At 43.7% G+C, this 23,828-nt stretch overlaps 1 protein-coding gene and 1 long non-coding RNA gene across 6 annotated transcripts in view; one reads left to right on the top strand and one right to left on the bottom strand.

Moving 5' to 3' along the window:
- Positions 1 to 23,828, bottom strand: part of TNRC6B (trinucleotide repeat containing adaptor 6B) — a 206,005-nt gene that overhangs the window by 137,547 nt on the left and 44,630 nt on the right. For 2 of the 5 annotated variants that reach the window (XM_074271770.1, XM_074271778.1), the window contains exon 4: positions 12,790 to 12,857. The exons of 1 other annotated variant lie outside the window; for it this stretch is intronic. In XM_074271770.1, the coding sequence (XP_074127871.1) occupies positions 12,790 to 12,857 (68 nt within the window). Of the gene's footprint in view, positions 1 to 14; positions 391 to 12,789; positions 12,858 to 13,334; positions 13,559 to 23,828 lie in introns of those variants that run through there. 2 more of the 5 variants (XM_074271772.1, XM_074271774.1) reach the window with 2 other exon arrangements.
- Positions 341 to 5,882, top strand: LOC141544967 (uncharacterized). The gene is made up of 4 exons (XR_012482844.1): positions 341 to 467; positions 4,549 to 4,704; positions 5,034 to 5,139; positions 5,535 to 5,882. It is a non-coding gene; the product is annotated as an uncharacterized LOC141544967 (long non-coding RNA).

Here is a 23,828-nt window from a genome sequence, read left to right as displayed (position 1 = left end):
TGCCCTGGACCCACCTGGTAAAGTGCAGCAGTGCTTACAGAAATCCAGCCCGCGGCGGCGTGCAGCATCCAGCAGCAGGGGCCGAGCAGGGCCTGGGAAGCGCTGGCCCGGCGGCGGCACTGGCGGCGGCTGGCTCCCTTTTGTCCTTGGGGCTGGCTCCCTGGGCTCGGTTGCTCACAAGGCAGCAGAGGCTCTGTCGGCCATCTTGGCGTGGGCACCCTCCTCGCCTGCTGCCTGCCCGCCTGCCCGTCTGCCCGCCTCTGCTGCCCGCGGCCGCCGCCTGCCTGCCTCGCCTCTCCTGCCTGCCTCTCCCTCTCTCTCTCCCTCTCTCTCTCTCTCTCACACTCCTCTCCTCTCCCTCTCGCACTCTCGCCTTCCCTCTGCTCTCGCTCTCCCCCTCTGTCTCTCTAAAGGAAGCAGGCTGGTGGTGACCTTCAAATAGAGGCCTGTCATGTGACCTCGGGCAGGTTTGTCAATCAAGGGAGAAGGGGAGGGAGAAGAGGCAGGCGGCGGGGGAGGGAGGGAGGGAGGAGGAGAAGAGGGCTGGGGCTGGGGCTGCTGCTGCTGCTGCTGCTGCTGGGGCTGCGGCTGCTGCTGCTGCGGCTGCGGCTGCTGCTGCACCCTCTGCTGTTACACCTCCTGCAGCTGCTGCTAGAACCCCTGTTACTGCTGCTGCCATTGCTGCACCCCCAAACCCCCTACAGTTCCACAGCATTGTCCCTGAGCTGAAACCTGGGGCTTCCCGGTGGGGATGGGGCTTAGCCCAGGGCCCAGAGCCTGCCCTTAGGCCGGCAGGACCAGCCTGGACTTCTGCTACTCCGAATGTTCCCTTCCCATTCCAAACCAACATAACAAAACCAACAAACCAAGATAACAAAAAGCAGCTCCGGGGCAGCTTGGGTGGGCCCCAAGGTGGGTTCTGAGGCTTGTCCAGGTGGGAGCCGCTCCCTGCTTCTGGAAAGAGCCCCCACAAAAGGAAGCCCGAGAATTTTCGGAGAAAGCTGTCAGGAGGGGCCTTCTCCCGGCCTGGGTCTCCTGGGCTAGCTCACTCCCGGAACGGGGATGGGCCGGCCACCCCGTGTGCAGATGTGACAACTGTAAATCCCCAAAAGTGAAATGGGCCACAAGCTTTGGGGAAGCTCACCTCGGAGTGATCTTGAGACTCAGATGAGGAAATGCAACAAAACCACAGGAGAAACGGGCCACGAGCCTCCCCGGCAGTCGGGGGCTGCCCAAAGCCATCCTCACTTCCTTCTTTCCAGGTCTCTCCTCGGCTGCCCGGTCCTGTCCTTTCCCCCGCCTCGTGCCCTCGGCGGGCATCTCCCTCCCAGCTTGGCGGCCCTTGGCCACCAAAGTCGCCCTGTCTCTCCCCTGGCACAAAATATAAACTCTGACAATCAAAAGCCCCACAAACTGGGCCCCCCTTCTCCTTTTCCAACCTATTCCATTTCACTCCCGTTTTCTGTACTCTGTGGTTCAAACACCTTTTGCTGTTCCTCATTCATAACAGAACACATCTTGGGCCCCTTGCCTGCCAGGAGGATGGGGCAGCTGGGCAACACACTCTACCAAGCCCAGGGCCTTAAGTCCCCAAGTCCAGACTTCAAAGCTGCCTCAGATACTTAGTAGGTGGGACTCTGAATCTCAGTCTTCCTCAATTTCCTAATCTGTAAAATGGGAATAACAATAGCAATCATTTAGGCTAGAATTCAGGGAAGATAAAAGGAAATCTCTGTAAAGGGCTTGGCAAATCTTAAAGCCCTACACAAATCCATTTTAGTACTACTAGTAGCAGTAGTATAGTAGTATTTAAAGACTCAGTCACCATGTACAAGAACCTTTCCCCTATTTGGCCCTACTTATCATGTCTACCTGTAGGAAGCCAGCTTTCTCTTTTGTTTGCAATGCCATTGCCTGATTAATGCACTTAGTAGGTACCAGTCAATGCTTGCTGACTGACCGAGTCAAGTGGTAAATGATGAGTGGGCAAAACCTATAAGAAATGGTCAACTCCAAGTACAATGGGCAACGGTGCTGTCCCTGGTGTGCCCACAGTAAGAGTAACCACTCACACTGTGTTGTGAAGGTCTGAAGGCTCTACATACATTATCTCCAGTACCTGCAGGACGCCCCCTGAAGCCTGCTCCAGCGGGGTGACTTGCCCAGAATCCCCCAGCTCCCAAGTAAAGAAGGCAGGATCGGATCGCAGGTGCCACCTAAGCCGAGATGGGAGGCAGGATGACCAGATGAGCTGCCACCAGATCTAGCTATACCTGTCTAAGTGCAGCTGTTTGGATCAGTGCCCAAAAAAGGAATAAGCCAATCCTGGCAAAAAGCCTCTGTATTAGAGAGAGAATACTAGCATCAATACTAAGGGCTAACATTAATAGAGCATCTCCCACTGCCAGGCCCTGCGCAAAGCGCTTTACAAATATCTCACCTGATGCTCAAGAACCTGAGGGGTTATTATTAGCTTCATTTTACGAAACTAAGGCAGGCAGAGGTTAAGTGACCTGGTGCCCACAGTCCTACCGCTAGTTAGCGTTAATGATTGCATTTGAACTCAGGTCTCCCTGACTTCAGGCTCAAGCTCTATCCTACCTATGGTGGAAAACTTTTAAGCTGGCTAAAATCATACTGAACATGTACGCATGTTTTTATTTAGACAAACATAAAATAGATTAAAAATCCTTAGTAAATTCGCTGGTTCTTTTCCATTCAATTCGACCTTTATTACATGTTAGCAATGTATTATGCTAAGTATTAGGCACATAAACAAATTCTAAAAGAACTTACAAAGTAAGAGAATATACAAATATTTACATTATGCATTATTTGTTTTAATTTTTTTCATTTTTATACTCAAACAATGAATAATTCCACATACACAACTCAACACACTAAAGAAGCCCGTTTGATACCTTGAATCTCCATTTCACATTGTTTACTTTGTTAAGCAATCCAAGCCATACTTAATTTTCAAAACTGTCCTCCTTATCTATGCTCCCTTCTGTTCCAGTGAGTGCATTAAAAAAAAAAAAAAAAAAAATTTCTCAGTGGCCTTTTGCAGGTATCACTCTTGGCTAACTTATTCTTCCCAACCAAATTCACCCCAATTAAAAACAGAAGGGAAGACTCCATTTTAACAAATGGATGCAGTTAAGGAAAATGAAATTAGCACCCCAGACTTGTGAAGTTCAGGATGCTGGATTTTCAGGGCCAGCACATTCTCAATGAGAACTGGGCCCTGGCACCCTGGGCCGGATTCTGTCAAGGCCAGCCTCTTCTCTTAATGCCTCTAGACACAGATATATAGAGGGTAAGGAATAAAAAAGAATGGAAAGGGGATGAGTTCTAGAGAGTTTTAAAAGCCAAAGAGAGAGGTTTATGTGTGATCCTGGAGGAGACAGGATTGCAGCTAATTAAAAGAAGAGATAGAAGGGCCAGATCTGAGCTTCGAGGAATCACTCTGGTGGCTGACGAGGTTGGATTAGAGTGGGGAGAGAGTAGAATCAAGCAAACCCTCAGCCCCACTCTCAGCAGCTACTGTCCAGGTGAGAAGTGATGAGGGCTGCCCCCAGATGGGTGCAGTGTCAAAGGTCATAAAGGGGCATATATGGAAGCTGGCTCAATGACTGGACATGGGGGCTAAAGATGGCACCTCAGTAGTGTCTAGATGACTGGATGCTAATACTCTCAACTGCAACAGTATTATGAGGAAGAGGTTTGGGGCAAGGGGCAAAATGATAAGTTTTGTTTAGGATACACTGGATTTCATATGCCTTACTGGACATCCAGTTCAAGTTCTCCAAAAGGTGGTTGGAGACACAAGACTGGTGGTCAGAAAGGAGGTTAGGGCTGAGGATCAAGTTCATATAGAGGTGATAGGTGAAATCACAGAGGAAGATCACCAAGTGAAATAGTACAGGAGGAGAAGAGAGGAGCGCCCAGTACTGAGTCTTGGATGACGCTCCCAGTTAACAATCATGACTTGGACGAAGCACAAGCAAAAAAGGCTCTTCTCTCCAACACCCACCATATTAGAAGGTTTCAGACTGTGAAGAACGCCCAAAGGACTAAAATACGCAAGATTTCTATAGTACACTAAGTGGCAATTTGTAACAAATACAAATCTATTAATAGGCATGAGTTAAACTTAGCAAACACTTAGAATCACACATCTTAGATCTAGAGGTGGCTATGGGAAAAAAAAAAAAAACTTCATTTTTCATAGAGGGAAACTGGGGCTCAGAGAGCTAGAATTACTGGTCCAAGATCCCATAGGAAATAGGGGACACAGTCAGGCCTCAAACTCTGGTCCTGAATTCCCCAGTGTCGCCAGGGCATGAGCTGTGTGCTCCTTACAAAATGAAGAGATGGATGCTAAGGGGCTCCAGATCACCCAGATGGTCCTTGGTAGATCCAGGCTAAGAGGGCAGGTCCGACCAGCCTCCCATTGCATCATGGAACCTCCCTACTATACCTGGTTGCAAAGCTTTCCTAATACTACAACTTCACTCTCTTCTCTCCCTTCACTCTCAACTCTAGGTCAAAATGTCCAGCAGGGAGTTGGTAATGGAAGACCGAAGCTCAAGGGATCAGGGCTGGATATATAGAGTAAATTCAACTAGACAAATATTCACTGAGCATCTACTACTAAAGTCAAGGATTGGCAAAATTCTGGCATATATCATTAAAGGAGAGGTATGTGAGTATTTAGAAACGGAAACAGTGAGAATAATATATGTTCCCCAAAATAGTTCATACCGGACTAACCTCATTTCCTTTTATATTTCTTAGAAAATAATTTGAACAGGGTTACGAGTGAGCTTGATCTAGCAAGGTATATATTTTTATGGAAAAGAGAGGGGTTAGAAGCAGGAGGGGGTACAAGGTTTAAATAAGCAAGACATGATCTCTGTCAAGGAGTTTGCAATCAGGGAGGATGTGAAGACATCCACAGAAAACAGTAACTCACAATTTTTTTGTTTTTGCTTGACTTAGCTTCTAACTTTTTTTTTTTTTAATTATAGCTTTTTATGGACAAAACATATGCATGGGTAATTGTTCAACACTGACCCTTGCAAACACTTCTGTTCCAACTTTTCCCCTCCTTCCCTCCATCCCCTCCCCTAGATGGTAAGTAGTCCCATACATGTTAAATATGTTCAAGTATATGAATAACTCACAATTTTACATGATGTGTATTCAGAAGGGACCAACACTAAGGAGCTGAGGGAGGGTTTCTCAGCGCAAGCTAAAGGGATTCCAATCTTGAAAATAAGGCAAAAAAGCCAACAATCTGAGATAAGACGGGAAGTATATAGAATTGGGCAAGGGAAAAGGGGCAGAGACTAGAAAATTTAGGAAAGATGTTTAGTCTGAGCATATGAAGGAGGGAGGGTAGAGATAAGGCTAAGAAGAAGGCTGTGGCAAGACCTGAATATCAGTTAAGGAGCTCAGGTGTTAACTGGGAAGCAAATGGGAATTACTGAACAATGAGAATAACATTAACAGAATTATGTTTTTAAAAGATTCATCTGCTACAAGGACATCATTGTACAAGATTATACGATGATCAATTCTGATGGACGAGGCTCTTTCCAACAATGAGATGATTCAGATCAGTTCCCATAATCTTGTGAAGAAGAAAGCCATCTATACCCAGAGACAGGACTGTGGGAACAGAGTATGGACCACAACATAGTATTTTCACTCTTTCTGTTGTTTGCTTGCATTTTGTTTTCTTTCTCAGTTTTTTTTTTCCTTCTTGATCCAATTTTTCTTGTGTAGCAAGAGAACTGTATAAATATGTATATATATATTGGATTTATCATATATTTTAACATATTTAACATGTATCGGACTACCTGCCATCTAGGGGAGGGGGGAGGGGGAAGGAGGGGAAAAGTTGGAACAGAAGGCCTTGCAAGGGGCAATGTTGAAAAATTACCCATGCATATGTTTTGTAAATAAAAAGCTTTAATAAAAAGAAAAAAGAAAAGAAAAGAAAAAAGACGATTCATCTGTTAGTATTATGGATGCTGGATTGAGCTAAAGAGGGGAGAACAGAGTTGGCTGCCTCTGTGGGAGACAAGAGTTATAACCGGCCAGAAGAAGGGGAGTAATGGAAGCAAAAGAAAGGACAAATGCACCTGACGTTACAGAAACACTAGGACTTGGTAAGTGTGGATGAATGAAGACAGGAAAAAAAGCAGATAAGGGGAATAGGTGAAGGAAATTAGGGCAGAGAATAAGCAGGTCTTCAGGGGGTAATTGATGACACATGGTCCCAAAGAAGTGGGGAAGGGTGTTAGAAAATGGGATCGGGAAAGCATGGAAAGGGAGATTTAGAGAGCCACCCACTCTACTAGTCTGAGGTGCTGAGGTAGGCCTTTGCAGAAGCCCCTCGGCATCCTCTCTATCATAAAGCAGGAAATGAAAGTTAGCAGAAGGTTAGAAATGAGGGGAGGCCGGGATGACAGGGATGGGCAACTGGAGGAGAGAGGGAAAAAGTCTGGAGCAGGTACTGCAGGCATTCACTATAATTTCATTTCATGTTTCCCAAACCATTTTAGAGAACTATGCTAATTAATCTAATAAAAAACCAAAACAAAAACCTTTCAAATCTAATACATTGACCAACAGAGATTACAGATGACTCCTGGAAAACATACTTCCTTTCTGTTAAGAAAAGAATTTTACTTTTGTAAATTATTATGCTGACTAATATTGTTATAACTGATTATTGGTACATGGATGTATTTTAATGGAGAATTGCATATATTGTATGGAGAGAGTAAATGTTATGTCAAAACAATATATATCAATTCCTAAAAGTGCCCAAAACATAATCAAAAACCTGGAACTCACCTTTGGAATGTTATTCATAGCAGACACTTTATCAGTAGACATGATTTACTCCTTTAAAAAATAAGAGTAACTCCTTTAAAAAAAACTAACAAAATGTGTAACAAAAGCATTTTTAATTTTACTTTTCTGATACAGGCATCGTGTACTTAACTACTCTTACTTCTTTAAATGAAAGCCCATCACCTACAAAAGTGGGTTAGAGCGAACGGAGCACTATTCTTCAACTGGGGGCATTCCCCTAATCCTCCAATAATTCTCTGGCTTCACTAATGGAGACTCTACACTGATCACATATGAAGAGCCCATTGGGGGCTTTTTCAAAGATGCCAGAGATCTAGATAGAGTGGGGGTAAGACCTTTGCTTGGCATGGAGGAGGCTGGCATTGGAGACAGAGTTTTTTTTTCCTTTATGAAGCAAGGCTGATGGCCTTGAAGGTCCCTTTCAGCGCTTGATCTTACAGTTGTACTGATCCTCTCCCTGGGGGTCTCTGGGCCTTCACTTCCTCCCCATAATGCACGGAGGTTGGACCAGATGGACGGCCTTGAAGTCTCTTCCAGATCTAACTTTCTTGGGGGGGGGGGCTGAGAGGAGAGAAGGCTTGAAAGCAAGGGCTTTCTTTGTGCAAGATTACCAATGGGATGCTCCCAACAATGCTGCTTCCCAGGGACAAAACTCTCCTAGAATTCTGTATCTAAATACCAGTTAGAGAACACTATCAAAATTTATATTCTGGAGATAATGACAAATGAAAGTAGTGGATCAAAAATAATTTAGATGATTGTGGTTAGGAAGTATCCATGAAATATATTATACAACTTGATCAAAAGAATAATTTTTGCCTTGAAGAACTTCAAGCCTAAATAGAATAGACTAAAAGGAAGCACAGGACAGAGTTGGGAGACCCAAGGAGAAAAGCTTCTCTTAGGACAAGGGCACTGCCAGGGATGTACCAAGAGGCCTCTTACAATGAAGAGTCAGGGGTTCTAGTCTTGAAGAGCAGACCCAAAGAAGAAAGGAATTAGAACTAAAGTGGCCTGAAACATGAAGCCAAATTTAAAAGCTTGTACATGTATAAACTACATCAGATAGGTTGCTGTCTTGGGTAAGGGAAAGGAAGGGAGGGAGGGAGAAAAAAAAATTGAAACAAAGTCTTATAAAAATGAATGTTGAAAACTATCTTTACATGACATTGGAAAAAAATAAAATACTATGGAAATTAAAAAAAATAAGTACATATATCTCTCATTAGTATGCAAATTTGCTTTCATCTTGAATAAATGTGTATACCAAAGGATTGTTTTAAAATAAATTTATGATTTATTATCAGTTTAAAAAAAAAAAGAAAGAAAGCTAAAGTTAGGGCAAAAGAAGCTAGAAGGAACCCAAGCACTCCATCACTCCATAAAAACTGTCTCCCCATCTACTTCCTTATTTGCCTACATGTGTTGGGAGCAGCTAAAATGCACAGAGCACCGAGCTTGGAGACAGGAAGTTCAAATCCCACCTCAGACACTTTCTAGCTGGGTGACCCTGGGCCAGTCACTTCACGGTATCTGCCTTAGTTTCCTCCCCTGACACCCAGCAGCGGCTGCAACCTGGGACAATGGAGGGGGGAGGCCCAGAGGTGCCGAGGTCGGTAAGGCCAGGGGCCTTCTCCACCCATACCAGAGCCTATCAGAGCCGTGAGAGACAGAACAGAGAGCGGCTGGTCAGGATCATGGCCATTGCTCTAGGAAGGAGGGGGCCCTGGGTGACCTCAAAGCCTCTCTCAATCCTTTGGGCCAGTGCCACTCCTCTGGTCCTCTGCCTGGCCTGGCCTATCTTGGAGTTCTCTGCCATCTCCTAAGATCAGTGCCTGCCTCGAGCCCCTGCCCAGGAGATAGAAAAGCATTTATTGGTGGGTTTAAGCCTGAGAGAAAGTGCAAATCTGAAAGGCAGGAAGGGCACAAGGACCAGCTATTTCCTTAACAGGCAACCAACTGGCACAGTGGCAAAGACTCTGGTCCTGGGGGCAGAGCTCTGAGTTCAAAACCTATGGACGCTACAGGAATAGGCTTTGTCCTCAACTGAAATGTCCTCTGTCTCTCCCCTTAGAACAAAGACTCCTTGCAGGCAGAGGCAGATGGAGCTTTTCTTTGTAGCCCACTCTGCCAGAGCCCTTAACAAATGCTTGTGAACTGTACTGTGCTTTGGGAAAACATCCCATGACCTTTCAACCATCTTAAGGTGCTTCCCAAGGAACCCCAACGTGCCCAGACAGTTTCAAAGCATGGAAAACCACAGAATCCCCAAACTAAAAGCCCAATGACCCCCAGGGGCTCAGCAGAAAGGGAAGACAGGCTGTGTGAGACCCAGCCTGCTAGTTATCACCCCCGTGTACTTGGTCAATGCACGGCCTCCATCTCGGGGCCTCCACTAAGGAGGCTGGATTGGGGACCAGCTGCGGCCCTTTGGCTGCAGCAGCAGTGACCAAGGATGCTCTGGATACATGAGAAAAGTTGGTATCCTTCTGAGAGGAAGGGAGCTGGCCAACAATAAGAAGGATGAACAGGCCCAGGAGCCAAAGCAGGCACAGAGTTAGGTCACGACCAAAGTTAGTGCCCCTGGTGGGCTGAGCTGGGGATATCCTCAGCAGGAGAATGGGGCTGGCATCTCGGGAAGTGCCAAGGACCCAGCGGCAAGCTAAGGCTGCTGGCAGGCCAGAGGATTCTGGGCTGGGATCTCCTTCCAGACTCAGAAAAGTGGGCTGCCTTGTCCTTGGGGCTTGGCTTTGCGGGGAGGTTTCCTGCAGACCTTTAAGTCAGGAGGAATCTAATTGAACAGAGCTCCCCAAGGAGGAACTGAAATCACAACAATTCCACCCTGCTGCACGTGGGGATCAAGATCTGGGCTGGGCCCAGCAATGACAAGCGTTCTTTCTTCTGAATCATCCCAATAAAACTTGGGGAGCACCCATTGCTGAGTTCCAGTCCCTAGTCCCATTCAAATCTGAACAGATCCTCCTCCTAGAGGATCAGAAGAGACCATAGCCTCAGGGGACAGAACTGTAGACAAATCTATAGAATTAAGAGTGTAAACAATCCCTCAGAGGAGAGGCAGGTTGGGACTCTTGGCCAGAAAGCCCAGATACCTTCCTACTGCTCTAACCTTTCTGGGTACAGGTTGGATCCCTAAATAATAAACTAGGGAAGAGGAGCCAAGGCTGGGCCTTAGCCTCTGAAGAGGGAGCTAAGGAAATCTCAGTCCCTATCCCTAATTTTGGTAAATCATGGCTGCTCTGGGAGGAGGAACTAAGGCTATTAAACAGACGTTTAAAAAATCATAAAGAAGCCAGTTAGAGAACAATCAAAATTCACCAGAGAAATGAAAGTCACTACAAATACAAAGCCACATGAAGCCCTGCCCCCAGCAGTCAGGGAGAAATAGAAGGGGGCCCAGATGAGAACGGGCCCAGGCCCAGCGCTCTAGGCATGGAAAGGGGGGAGAGGAAACCAAGTTCACGTGGTAACAAGCTAAGCTGAGAGCTCGTTTCCAAATCATCCCATTCATTCACTCTTCCCATCCAACACCTGGCCAACCAAACGTGGGGTGCCAAAGCGTGACATGGTTCAAAGAAGGAACAAGAAAGATCTCGGAAAAACCTTCGGCGAGCAGGGTCAGACAACTGCCAGGCCAATTTCTGCTCCCCCTTCCTGGATTCGTTCTGACAATTGTGTCTGTGTTCTACATACCATACGATTAAAGCTATAGATTTTAATGAAGTAATTATGTGGTAATAAACTCAGCTCGCTTGATTTGTTGGGCTAGATCTAAGAGAGGAGTAATCAGAGAATGATCACAGAAGACAAATACTAAGTAAAACAATCGGAAAGCAGCAATTCCCCAAATCATCATGGCTCGCCTCTTTGCATTGAACATGAAACAAAGATCTTTATGAAGCAAAAACAGCAGCACCCCTCCACCTTCTCCCCCCAAATCTTAAAATCCCACATTCAGCAACAGCAATGACAAATGTCCAAGGCCCAAATCCATCTGTCCAACTTCAAAAGTCAAGTCTTTCCTAGGGCACTTCCTCTTGCAGATGCAAAGCTTCTTACACTGTGGGTCTCAATCTCATAACTGAATGTGGGGGTTGCAAAGAATGTGGCAACAGTGATAGGTATTAGATATTCTGCCAAGATTTGATTCTTTATGTAAAAATAAACAAGCACATCCATCTCATTAGCATGTAAATTTGATTTCATTTTTAATAGATAATAAAATTATATGTATACAAAGAATTGTTTTAAAATACATTTCTTTATGATTTGATATCAGTGAACATTTGATCACTATACCTAGGTTCTAATACCTATAGATCCAAGGTCACACACAAATTTCCCGGGGAATGAGGGGTTGAGAATGGAAAGAGTTTAAGAAGCTTCATATCAATGTATTCTAGGTGTGGCCTTCACCAAACAGAGGCCAACAGATCATCCCAGATCTCACCTTTAAGGTCCATCCAGCATGGACTCACAAACAAAACACAACAGCGCCTTGAGTGAATGACACATTTATATAATCTTGGAGAAGTAGTAGCTTTGATCAACAAACTTCACGTAGTTCTCATGAACTGGAGGAAATCCCAATATCTGCCGCCTCTGTTGCAGGAGATCTCCCAATAGTTGGTTCTTGGGGCCTATATCCCCGTCTTTGAGATCCTACCAGTTTCAAAGACTATGACTTTGGGAGGTGGGGAGTTATGATCGCTATAGGATATTAAAATGCACATGGGGATACTGGAGAAAAAAATGGGGATAACGAGTACTTCCTCAATCTACTTCAGTTCTAATGAGGCTCAATTTTCCCTCTGTCATCCTTGCTTAATATTTCATTAATTCTATCAGACCATCATGGATGCAAGACCCTATCTAGGTATATTTGACAAGAAAGAAACAAAATTGGGATTGATTCCGAATGTCCCTTAGAAAATTATACTTAAAAAATCTTATTCGCGGAGAAGACATCCAGGTTTTTACTTACAAGACAAAGAACCAGTTCCATGGAATAAATATTCTGTAGAATCAGACTGTGTTTCTTTCTGATAAAGAAAGAATTTTCAGACAACAGGATAAAACTAAGCTCCGTATAGATGAGAAGGACCTCTCTTGAAAGCTCTTGGACAAATTATGAAAACTATTCAGAGTATCCATTTGAACAAAAAACGTTCGGTATTGACTTCAGGCCTCTGAAAATAATCTTAACTCTTTCTCCATAAAAATATTAGTTTGTTCTACTGTAGTATTTCTTGCTTGCTTAACTAGAGAAAACCTCACCTCCTATTAAAGAAAATATGCCCCCTGGGCTCTCTTCCCTTCTTTTTTCTAAAGCCAAAGCATTTCACTAAGACTGAAAGGATGCCAAGAATTGCATCAAAAGCTACATAAGAGAAATGGGACTATTTCTAATACCAATTCCTTTGGGTAAAGGTTTTGTTATCGAAACAAAGATTAGCCTTACCACATGACTAAGTGGAATAGAATTTCAGGAAGTGCTCTTCCAACACCTCAGGTGGTTGCTTTCACACGGGCATGGCTAGTGAAAACGGCACACTGCTTTCTATTTCTACCAGTAATCCAAACCAAAGTTCACCGGCTCCAGTTAGAACACCCTGATCCATGCAGTCCTCGCTAGAACACAATACTGATTCCGGGTTAGTCGAATGTAGGAAAAACTCCGCTTCCTCCACCTCTCTAGGTTAGTGGGCCCGTGAATACAAATCGGCTCATGACTTGCCATCAGTGGATGCTCGAACACAAATACCCACCCCACGATACACACAACACAGCCCCAACAAACATGCTTTTTAATAGACTAAACAATAGCATTTCAAAAATGTGTCACAAGACTCTTTTACAAAATAAACCATGACTCACTGTTGGCTTTCTTCACCAGGAGGCGGAGTCTTGCCATGCCCTTCCATTACCAAATCTTCATGTCCCACCTGCCAAGGCAAGCATTACAGGTCATGTATTATCACCTCTAAAGTGGGCTAATGCTTCATCTTACAATTAAATTTGGTCATTTCACTACATACGTCCTACAACTATAGACAATGGAATTACATGGAGCCCTAAGGCTGAGCTAATCTAACCTTTTGCTCATTTTACAGAAGAAAAAACTGAAGCATGGAAAGGTTTAAGGGCTTGTCCTAGGGAAGTTAGCGGCGGGGTGGACCCTGAGTCCAGACGCTCCAATGGCCTTTCCACCACTACATTTTGTCTGCCTCTCCTCTTCCAGATGACAGCGGCCCTCTCTCCCTCAAGGCGATCTTTCCTGGGCGATCGCGATTCCTGGACATTCACTGGCTTTAGAAGACAGCTTTGGCCATCAGGCCATCAGTGCTTTGCGGAAACACGCTGGGATTTATTTCCCTGAAACAGTTCATGAGGTAATGATGTTCGGCCTGGAAAAAATTCACCTTCTATTGTCCAGGGCCTTGCAACGTCTGAGAGACAAGGGGTCACACTGAGGCTGCGCTGCAGGAGAGGGTGAAGAAGGCAGAATGGCAGGAGGGTAGGCCAGCCTTGCTTCTGCTGAGGAGCGCTGCCATCTGATCATTCCCTGGGCATCCCTTCACTGTCCTTTGGTCCATGGCAGCCACGACCATTCAGATGGACCTGCATCAGGAGGCAGCCTGGAGCTCTGAAGAGAAGCAAGCCATTTTCCAAATGTGGTTCCCTTCCCCCCCACTCCTCCTTTCTTAGGGCCCCCTGGTTCTTGCTGTTGCCATATGGAAATGATGATTTCTGGGCCCTCCTCTGATCACGCTTCTTTATGGAAGCGACTTTCTCCACTCATCCACCATCCACAGTGCTTGTTCCTAAGTATATGCACACACCCATCTCCTGAATCCATCATCCTGCACGGCAGTCTGGGCCCTGGAGCAGGGGGGACAGGATTGCTTCTACCTACAGATTTATGGCCCTGTCTGCTTGCTAGGGGAAGCAGTTATTGGGCTTTTGGTCTCCTCACTAAGAAAATTACTTTCTCACCTTTTCTCCCAGAATTCCACCCAAGGCAGCTCTGCCCCTTTTCTATTTCTCAGCACTGTCAATTCCTCTGATTAGGCCAGGTGGAAGTCACTGGGCGTGTCTTCTCCTTTGCTCTCCCTTCTAATTAATCTGAGGCTGATTTTCATTGGTCAGTGTTTTCGCTGCACACAGACAGTTGATTCTTCTATCATTTCTGCATCAATAACCACTATGTTCTTGCCCATGACAGTCAATCTCCTTTCTTTCTCTGACAGTTCTTCTGGGCTCAGCACATCCCACCCCTCGTGGAAGAGAAGTCCTCTGACCTGGAGAAGCTCCAACTTATCCACAAGCCCTCAGTTCTCTCTTCTCTCAAACCTGAGCCTCGTCTCCCCGGGTATCCAAGCAGCCGGTGCCGGGGCAGAAGACCATTGGTTCCTGATTGACACTATAATAATACCAGATATGTTCGGTGTTTGCTGACACGAGCTCACATGAGCCTCAGCACAACCCCTTGGGGTTGAAGGGGATACCACGGAGTTGACCAACCTACTTTATGGTTGAGCAAACAGCTTCAGAGAAATCCAGATAGGCCCTTGGTCACCTAGCTGAGAAGCACTAGAGCAAGGTGCTACTTTTCCCTTAATTTAAGGGCTTTGTCATCACCAGGCTACTGTTTCCAGGCGTTTCTCTTATTTGCTGATTTCCTTTTCTATTTTTACTAACAGAGTTTGCTACATAACAGAGTTTCAGGCCCGATAAGCTCATGCCTCTTTGTTCATGCTTTTCCCATTATTCCCCCTGAGACCTTCACTATGAATCTACCTAACAAATTGTATACTCATTGTGCCAAGTTCTTAAGACTCCCTCAAGGAATCTGATTGGTGAGCACTAAACTGGTCCCTTAATTTAGGTCATATTGTCATTTTCATTATTTTGGTATGACCTGACCATAATCAGTAAAAAAATTCTTTAATGATGCCTTTATTCCTCTAAGAGGGTGTGTTTATATATATATGTATATCTTTTAAGTGCCCTTGTAAGTTGATTCTCAAATATTTTATAAATTTTGTAGTAATTCTGAATAAGATTCTGAAAAATCACTAAACTATGTATACTTCTTGACCCACTGCAATTATATCTACAACTCAAAGAGATTAAAGAAAAAGGAAAAGGACCCCTCTGTGGACAAATGTCCATAGCAGTTCTTTTTTGTATGGTCAAAGAACTGAAAATTAAGGTGGTACCCATCAGTCAAGAAAATGATGAGCAAATGACAGTATCTGAATGTAGCATATCTTAAATGAGGAAGGGGAAGGTTTCAAAGAAACTGATATAGAGGAGAGGGAACAGTCCATACTTTGGATATTTGTTGTTCTATTGCTATGGTTAGCTAGCGCTTCTAAAGCAAATGATAGAGAAGAGGGTACCCTTCTCTACCCCGGTTTACATTTCATTATCAGTTTCTACTCCTTTTTAATTAATTGGTCCCATTCGCCACTCTCTGTTCACACTTTCCCAGGTAAGGATCTCACCCCCTATGTTATTGAAAATCCAGGCCATTCACCACAAGCTCCCTCTTCTCCCCCCAACCTGAACACCATCCCCACCACCTCTTCCAAGACTTCAGTCCCAAAGAGGATGACCTTTCTCTAACCAAGGCCAGTCCTTTTACACTGTGCCCTTGATCCTCTTCCCTCCCACCTTCCCAAAGACTGGCCCCAATTCAGCTCCCCTATCTTTCTAATGTCAGTCTTTCCCTATATTCTGGCTGCCACAATGCACTCAGGCCTCCTTGAGACTTAAAAGCCTTCCCCTCCCTGCCAGATACTGCCTTCTGTCTCTGCCCGTTGTCCAAGCCCCTCCAGATATGCACAGAGATCAGTCTGACCTCTTTCTTCAGTCTCTGTTCTACTTGACTTCTTCTGCAACTACTGGCAATGCTCTGGCTAGTCCTTAGTCTGCTTCCCTAGGGCATCAGACACTCCCCAGCCATTTAGTGCATCCAATGGCCCCGTTTAAGATGCTCTTCATAAGCTTGAGGACAATCTCTGTGCAGACGAGGCAGACTTGTGGAGTAGCCGGGTTGATGTTGCTAAAGTGTGGATCTGACCTTGACTGTTCCCAGCCTCAGATGACACTCTGGCCACCCCGGGGATCAGAGAGAATCTCCTATCACGGGCACCAAAGGTCTTTTCAGGCCACTCCCTTGTGACACCCACCACCAGGCTCCCGAGACACAGTGGCCTTCATGTCATCCCTTTCCTCCATGCCCCATTTCCCAACCTTTGCATTGTCCGTCCCCTACCTCACCCCCACTCATCTCTGCCTCTTGCAGTCACAAGGACTCCTTCGAGAATCAGATTAAGAATCACTTTCTCCCGATTCTCTTCTCCCACGGATGCATCTTCTGTGTCCTCCCCACCCGTTAGAACGTAAACGCTCCGAAGGAAAGGTGGGGAGAGCTTTTGCCTCTATCACCAGCGCTGAACATAGAGCCCAGTATACAATAGGCGTTAATACATACTTAGGGTCTGAATCAATAGATGCTTTTGCTCATACTAAAGAGGTACTCTCAAGTCTGTGTTTAGAATAGGTCTTTTTTTTTTTCCAGAAACTTTTTACAAAGAGTTCAACCATGTCATCCTAGATGAAGTGATACTAAGGGGGTGGAAAATTACACAGTCTGACATATTTCCTCAATGGAAATGTATTCCAAATATTCTGATAGCAAAGAGGTATGGTCCCAAGGCTTCTGAATCTAAGACAAAGAATTACTCAAAGAGTGATGAGGCACTCTTAAGAATTAATTTCTGGCAACAAAATTGTGAATGATTCAACAAAAGTAATGAGCAAAAGATAAGAAGGAAAGTGACTGAGTAGAAAAAATTCTTTCTATCAAATATCTTTGATAAAGAAGGATGTGATATTCCAAATACATACAGCTGGGCCATTCCCTAGTAACTAGACAAGTAATTAAAAGACATTTAATTTAATTCTCAAAAAAAATTCTCAATATGAAAACACAACTCACTAATATTAAGAGAAATAAGAATTAAAAAAAAAACTCTTATGTTTTCACCTCTCCCCCAGCAAATTGGCCGAGATGACCAAAGATGTGAAGCACAAATGTTGGAAGGTTTGTGAAAAGGTAGCCGCACTCACATTCTATTGGTGGAAATATAAATTAGCCTTACCATTCTGCAAGATAATTGGAGTTATGCTACGAAAATGATTAAAATGGAGGCATCAATTCCAAAGAGTCCACATCCTGTACACATCAAAATATTTATAGCAGCCAAGAACTGGAAACAATTGTAGTAAAACAGATTATGGAATGTGAATATCAGTTGACAGTCAACAAGAAATTTATTTTTGTTTTTATTTAATTTCTTTTCAATTAATAAGCAATCATTTTCCTTCTCTTCCATTTTCCCTCTCTCATTAAAAAGAAAAAATCCTGTATAAAAATGCAGACAAGCAAGACAAATTCCCACATTGGCCATATGCAAAAAAAGTATGTTTCTAGAGTCTGTGACTTCTCTATCAGGAAGGAAAGGGCCTACTTCATCACTTCTCTGAAATTATGGCAAGTAACTGCACTGATTGGAGTTCCTAAGTCAAAACTGTTTGTCTTGATAAGCATTCATTATCCACTTATTATCTGCCAGGCACTTGGCTAAGCACCGGGAATACAAAGAAAGGCAAAAAATAAAGTTTCTGACTTCTAACAACTCACTTCTAATAAAAGGGACAAAATGTCAACAACTCACTGGGCACATGCAAGAAGAGTTATGGAGGGTAAATGAGATAATCTCAGAGGGAAGGGGATGATGGTGGGAAAGAAAGGGTAGCCCAATGCAGAGGAACTTGAGGTGAGTCTTGAAAGAACCTAGGAAATCTCAGAGTTGGAGAGGAGGAGGCAATGAGGCAGTGTTTTAGGTATGAAGGATGGCCAGTGCAAGACATAGGATCCAGTGTATTGTGATGGAAGTGGAAATCTTCAACATAAAGAAGATCCAACTCACTTCCAGTTGATCAATGATGGACAGAAATAACTACACCCAGAGAAGGAACACTGGGAAGTGAATGTAAATTGTTAGTACTACTGTCTATCTACCCAGGTTACTTATACCTTCGGAAGCTAATAATTAATGTGCAACAAGAAAATGGTATTTACACACATATATTGTATCTAGGTTATATTGTAATACATGTAAAATGTATGGGATTACCTGCCATCGGGGGGAGGGAGTGGAGGAAGGGAGGGGATAATTTGGAAAAATGAATAAAAAAAAAAAAAAAAAGACATAGGATCCAGTGTAGCTTGATCACAGAGCGTGTGAGAGAAGCATAATGAGTCTGCAAAGGCAGGAGAGAGCCAGGATGAGTACAGCTTTAAACGCCAAACAGATGAATTTAGATTTTATCCTGGAGTTTATTTAGCAAGACTTACACATTAGTAAAATCATTTTTGGTTGCTGGGTGGAAGATAGATGGGAATGGGAAGTTGGAGTGGAAAATTCCTGGGAAAAGAAGCTAAAATGGGAAAATATTAGGAAAAAGTACAGCAGGGACCCACTCTGATACTCTAGTCTCACTCTTATTTGAATGGTTAAAGGAGGGAAGAATACACACACACACACACACACACACACACACACACACACACACACACACACACACATACACACACACACTGTCTCAATCTCTGCTGAGCAAAGTAATGTATTTTGCTCAATATGGAGACAGAAGGGTAAAAAATTGGAGGAGGGTAGATGAAGAAAGGAATTGATTCTAAGCAAAACAAGTTTAACTAAAGTATTAAAAGTATCTGTACTTCTCTCTGAGGTGGCAAAAAATGAGGATCATTTGGGGAATAGCTGAACAAGTTATGGGACACAAACTGATTGAATGCTATTGTGCTGCAAAAAATGACGAAGGGGTTGATTTCAGAGAAACCCAAGCGAAATAAAGTGAGTAGAATTAGGAGAACAATTTCCACAATAATATCAAAAAGGGAAGCATCTGAAAAACTTAGAGACTTTGATCAATGTAATGACCAACCAAGATTCCACAGAACTCAACAAGCCGGCTGATGGACTCATGAGTGCAGCTTGAAGTAGACTGTCTATTCTATTTTATTTTTTAAATACATGGTTAATGTGAGATTTTGTTTTTCACTATCACACATATTTTTAATGAGTTTTCTTTTTCTACCTTCTCAGTGGGTAAAGCAGAGAGGAATAGGGAGACAGTTGGCAACTGGAAATAAAACTGAAGGAAAAAAACAAAGAAGGAAGGAGATAAGAAAAGAAGGGAAGAAAGAAGGGAAGGGAGAGAGAAAATGGAAAAGAGAAAAGAGAAAAAGAATACAAAAGAAAGGAAGGGAGGGAAGGAAAGGAAGGAGGAAAGAAAAAGAACAAGAAAGGAAAGAATTATATGTATTTGTAATAGGATTTTATTTTTCTTTCATCCTCAATTTGGGGGAAGTTGATATGGGAGAGAGAGAACATCTTTCTCTCTGATTACACACACAGATAATTAAAAAGAAAACTTTCACAAGTCCATGTGAGAAGTGATGGAGTCCTATACCAGGATGTTGGCTATGTAATTGGCAAGAAAGGGAGCAGCTAGGTGGTAGTGGATAGAGCAGCACCCCTGAAGTCAGAAGGAACTGAGTTCAAATGTGACCTAAGACAGTTAATGTTTGCTGGCTGTGTGACCCTGGGCAAGTCACTTAACCCCAACTGCCTCAGCCAAAAAAGAAAAAAAAAATTATTGGCAAGAAAGAGATAACAGACACACAAAAAAATATTGTGAAGGCAGAAAAACAAAACTGGACAAAAAACTAGTGATGTGAAGTGAGTTTAACTGAGGAGTCGAGGAGGACAGCCAGGCTGAGGGTCTACGTGAGAGGAAGAAAGATGGTGGCCATCCTTGACGATGATGAAAGCCAGGGAGAGGCAAGATTTTCAGAGAAAGATCCCGAGTTCTGTTTTGGACATGCTGAGTTTTAGATTCCCTTAAGACCAGCAATTAGAAGGGGAAATGATGATTTATAACTTCAAAGAAACCTAGAAAGCTTTCTGTGAGCACAAGCAGGAAAAAAATAAGAAGGAACACACCGATATAAATGAAAGAACAAGAACAAAAATGCCCAATGAGAGCAGGGTGGGATTTCAGAGAGCTTGGCCCACCTGGAGGCAGTGACCGGAGAATGCAGCCCCCTCCCTTCCTTATGGAGGCAGGGATGGTGTGCAGGGCATCCCATCTAATACTGATGGCTTAGTATTGCTAAACGATTTTAAAATTCTGATTAAAAATTTGATTTCTGGCCTTAGGGAGGAGGAGAAGAAAAAATACTGGGAAATGTAAAGTGAAAATAAAAAATATGAATGAAAAAATTTTAATAAAAGATAAGAAAATTGTGAATGACCTTACCAAGAGGAACAGGAAGTCTAAAGAAAAAAAATAGCTATGTCGTTATCAGTGAGCTCATATGACAAAATAAAATGTACTCAAGATGAAATGAGTAAAAAAGGTCAAAGAGCAAAGGAGAAGATACAAATATCATCAGAAAAGCTAAAAGGCAGAATAAGCTGAGGTTAGTAAGGTGATGACAAGAACACCAAGCAGGGAGACAGCTGGTGCTTGGGGCCATCATTCCATGTTGTTGAAAAGAGAATAACCTGAAAATTGCAATGAAAGGAACAGAAACTTCCATGGAATAACTGAAGCCCAAGAAAAGGAAGGAGAGAAAGCGCCTGATAATTTACCTGAATTTGGAGATTCCACTGCTAAACTGGTCTCAATCGCTGAGGAACTGGGAAGAATGAAAGAGGTCATCTATGAGAGGAAACAGCAAAATACTGTTCCCATTCTCAGGAAGGAAAAGAATATGGGGTTCCAAACCATAATAATCTAAAGGAAAACCACAAAAAGGCAGATTAACACAATGACCCTACTTGATTCTACAGAGCTGAAGAGGAAACGTGTCTTCCTCAGCTAAGTAGATGGGGAGCTAGAGCCGTGAAATGGTGCTTACTGTCAGAATGAACTTTAACAGTTACTGAGCTTGCTGACTAGATGGCAAGGGATGTATTGAGAGTCCAGGGCAACACTTTTGTCCTCAAGAAGCTTCCACTCCACTGGGAAAGACACCAGTGGCCAGAAGGTATCCTTGGGGTGCTAAGTCTGGCCAAAGGACAGCTGATTGTCAAGTCCTTTCCAGCAGCAAGAGCAACATACGCATGTGATTTCTATGCCCAGAGTGAATCATGGGAAGCAAAGGCAGGGCTAGTGGGAAGGGGGTGGGTTTTACAGTCTCTTCTGCTCATTTCTATTTATAAGAAAAGGGGGTTCCATGGCTTTAGGTATTATGGGAAGTGATGTCAACAATCAAAAAAAATCTAATTCGAAAAACAAATTTTTAAAGAATATAGTGCATCAAATGCTAGACTTTCCAAGAAAATGCTAAGTCTGCTCAACAGAGGGTTTCCTTGCACGTAGGAAGAACAACAGGTAACCCTGAGGACAGATGTGATGCCAGGCAGACTCTGCCCCCTTTTTCTACCGCATGCCGAGGGGTCTGTCTTGCCCATCCTCGGTCCCACAGGGACTTTGGGGGTCTCTCTCTTCTCTCCTCTCACATGTCCCTTTCTCTTCTCCTTTCTGACTGCTACACTGATCTGTGCCTCCCGGCATAAGGGGGGAGGTCTCACTCTTGGTCCTGCTCTTCTATCTCCACACTTCTCCTTGGGGAGTCTGGGGGCACACCTGGGTTTAGACGGGCATCTGTAGAGATGTCTTTCTCCTGCTGACCTCTCGCCATGGCCCCAGGCCCACACTCCATCCCTCAAACCTAGTATCCTCATCTGCCCCCTCCATGGTGCCATCATCCACCCAGATTCCCCTGACCGAAACCATGGTTTAACCTTCAGCTCTCAACCTCTGGGTCAGTCCAGTTACCAGGTACCATCAATTATACCACTAATCTCTCTCACATCTCTCCTTCCTGGCAGTGCCCATCTGGTACAAGTTAAGAAAAGGAAAAGGGATCACTCAGAGTACCAGGACCCCATTAATACTCCATACCAACAGAAACAGGAGTCCCAACCAGCAAAATGGGCTGGTGAGAGAGAAAGGTCTATGCGAGCCCTTTATGAGGTTAGGTCAGATCCCTCCAGCTCTGTGGTGAGGAGGAAGGGATGGGCTGCTATGCTACGCCATGCTATGACTATTTCCTGCCCATGCCTGGCCTCAGGGCTTATTCTTTCCCAGTGCCCCATGGCACTCCTCGGATGCCCCCAATGGCCAAAGACCTCCAGGATTAGTTTCTTCCTTAATTACTTCCTCCCCCCAGGCTCCATGCCTGCCTCCTGCTCTTTCCCCACCTGCTCTTAGACCCTACCTCACCATCATAGAAGTCTTTCATTTGTAAAGAAGAACACCCCCTCTTAAAGTGCTAAGAGGACCAAACAAGAGGGAACCCTTGCAGCTATGGGAGAGTTAGAGAGATGCTGGCTCCTACTCTTGCCCCTTGACATGGCCGGGTCTGGCCCTGGGCTCCTATCCTTCCTCGGGACCCTCTGACTCCCGGTGATGCAGCACCAGTGTCTTCATCCAGTCCCTCTATCTCTCCTTGCTTTTGTTATCCACTAACTGTCTTCTTCATCCTGTTCCTAACATTAAGTCTGTATGTTTCTGATAGATACGCAACCTGGTTATAATGATTATTTTTCTTGAAAATATCTCTATAACCTCTTTGCTATTTCTGTTTTTTTTTTCCCTAGGTATTCATTGATAAATTAGAGTCCAATAGTGTTTTCATTCATTTATCATAATAGTGGGAATCACAACAAAATGTGGCAAGTCCTCAACGAGATGGGAGTCCCAGATCATCTTATTCTTCTCCTGAGGAACCTGTCTACAGGCCAAGCAAGTAATAATTAGGCCCAAATATAGAATAACTAATTGATTTAGGATTGGGAAAGGAGTTAAATAAAATTCTATACTGTTACTTTATCTATTTAACTTACATACAGAGACCATCGTATGGAACACCAGAAATCAAAAACCAGAATCAAAGTCGCCAAAAGAAGTATCAACAGTCTCAGATATGTTGATGATATACTTTGAGGGCATTAAGTGAAGAAGTATTAAGAAACCTCTTGATGAGGGGGAAAGAGGAGAGTGTAAAAGGTGACTTGAAGCTTAATATCACAAAAGTCTAAAACTTAAAAAAAAAAACCTAAACAAAAATTAAATTAAATTTAAAAAAACAAACCAAAAACTATCACTTCTTGGCAAATACAGGGAGAAGAATTGGAATTAGTGTCAGATTTTATATTCTTGGGCTTAAAGATCACTGCAGATGGCACCTACAGTCATGAAATTAATTCCTTTGGAAGGAAAGCTCTGGCCAATCTAGACAATCTTTGTCACCTTGCTGACAAAGGTCTGTAGAGCCAAAACTATGATTTTTTCCAGTAGCGCTGCTTGACTGTGAAAGTTGGACAATAAAAAAAAAAAAAAAAAAAAAAAAAATGGAGCGCTGCAGAAGTGACACTTCAGAACTGTGGTGCTGAAGAAGACTTTTGAGAGTCCCTTAGAGAGCAAAGAGATCTGATTGGTCAATACATAAAGAAATTAATTCAGGCTTTTTTACTGGAAGGTTAAATACTGAAACTGGACTTTAAAGACTCTGGCCACATAACGAGAAGATGGGGCTCACTGGGAAACACCCTGATGTGGGGAAAGACTGAAGGCAAAAAAGAGAAGGGGATGACAGAGGATAAAAGGGATAAATGGTATCATGGAAATAACAAACACTGGGAGACAATGGAGGAGAGAAGGGCCTGGGGTTCAGGGGATCATGGACTGATCAACATCAAGAGTGGTTTTTTAATCATCTGTGAAACTTAAGGGGATTTTTCCCC

The sequence above is a fragment of the Sminthopsis crassicaudata genome, chromosome 5 (assembly GCF_048593235.1).
Source record: "Sminthopsis crassicaudata isolate SCR6 chromosome 5, ASM4859323v1, whole genome shotgun sequence".
Lineage (NCBI taxonomy): Eukaryota > Metazoa > Chordata > Mammalia > Dasyuromorphia > Dasyuridae > Sminthopsis > Sminthopsis crassicaudata.
This window is presented reverse-complemented; position numbering and strand designations above follow the sequence as displayed.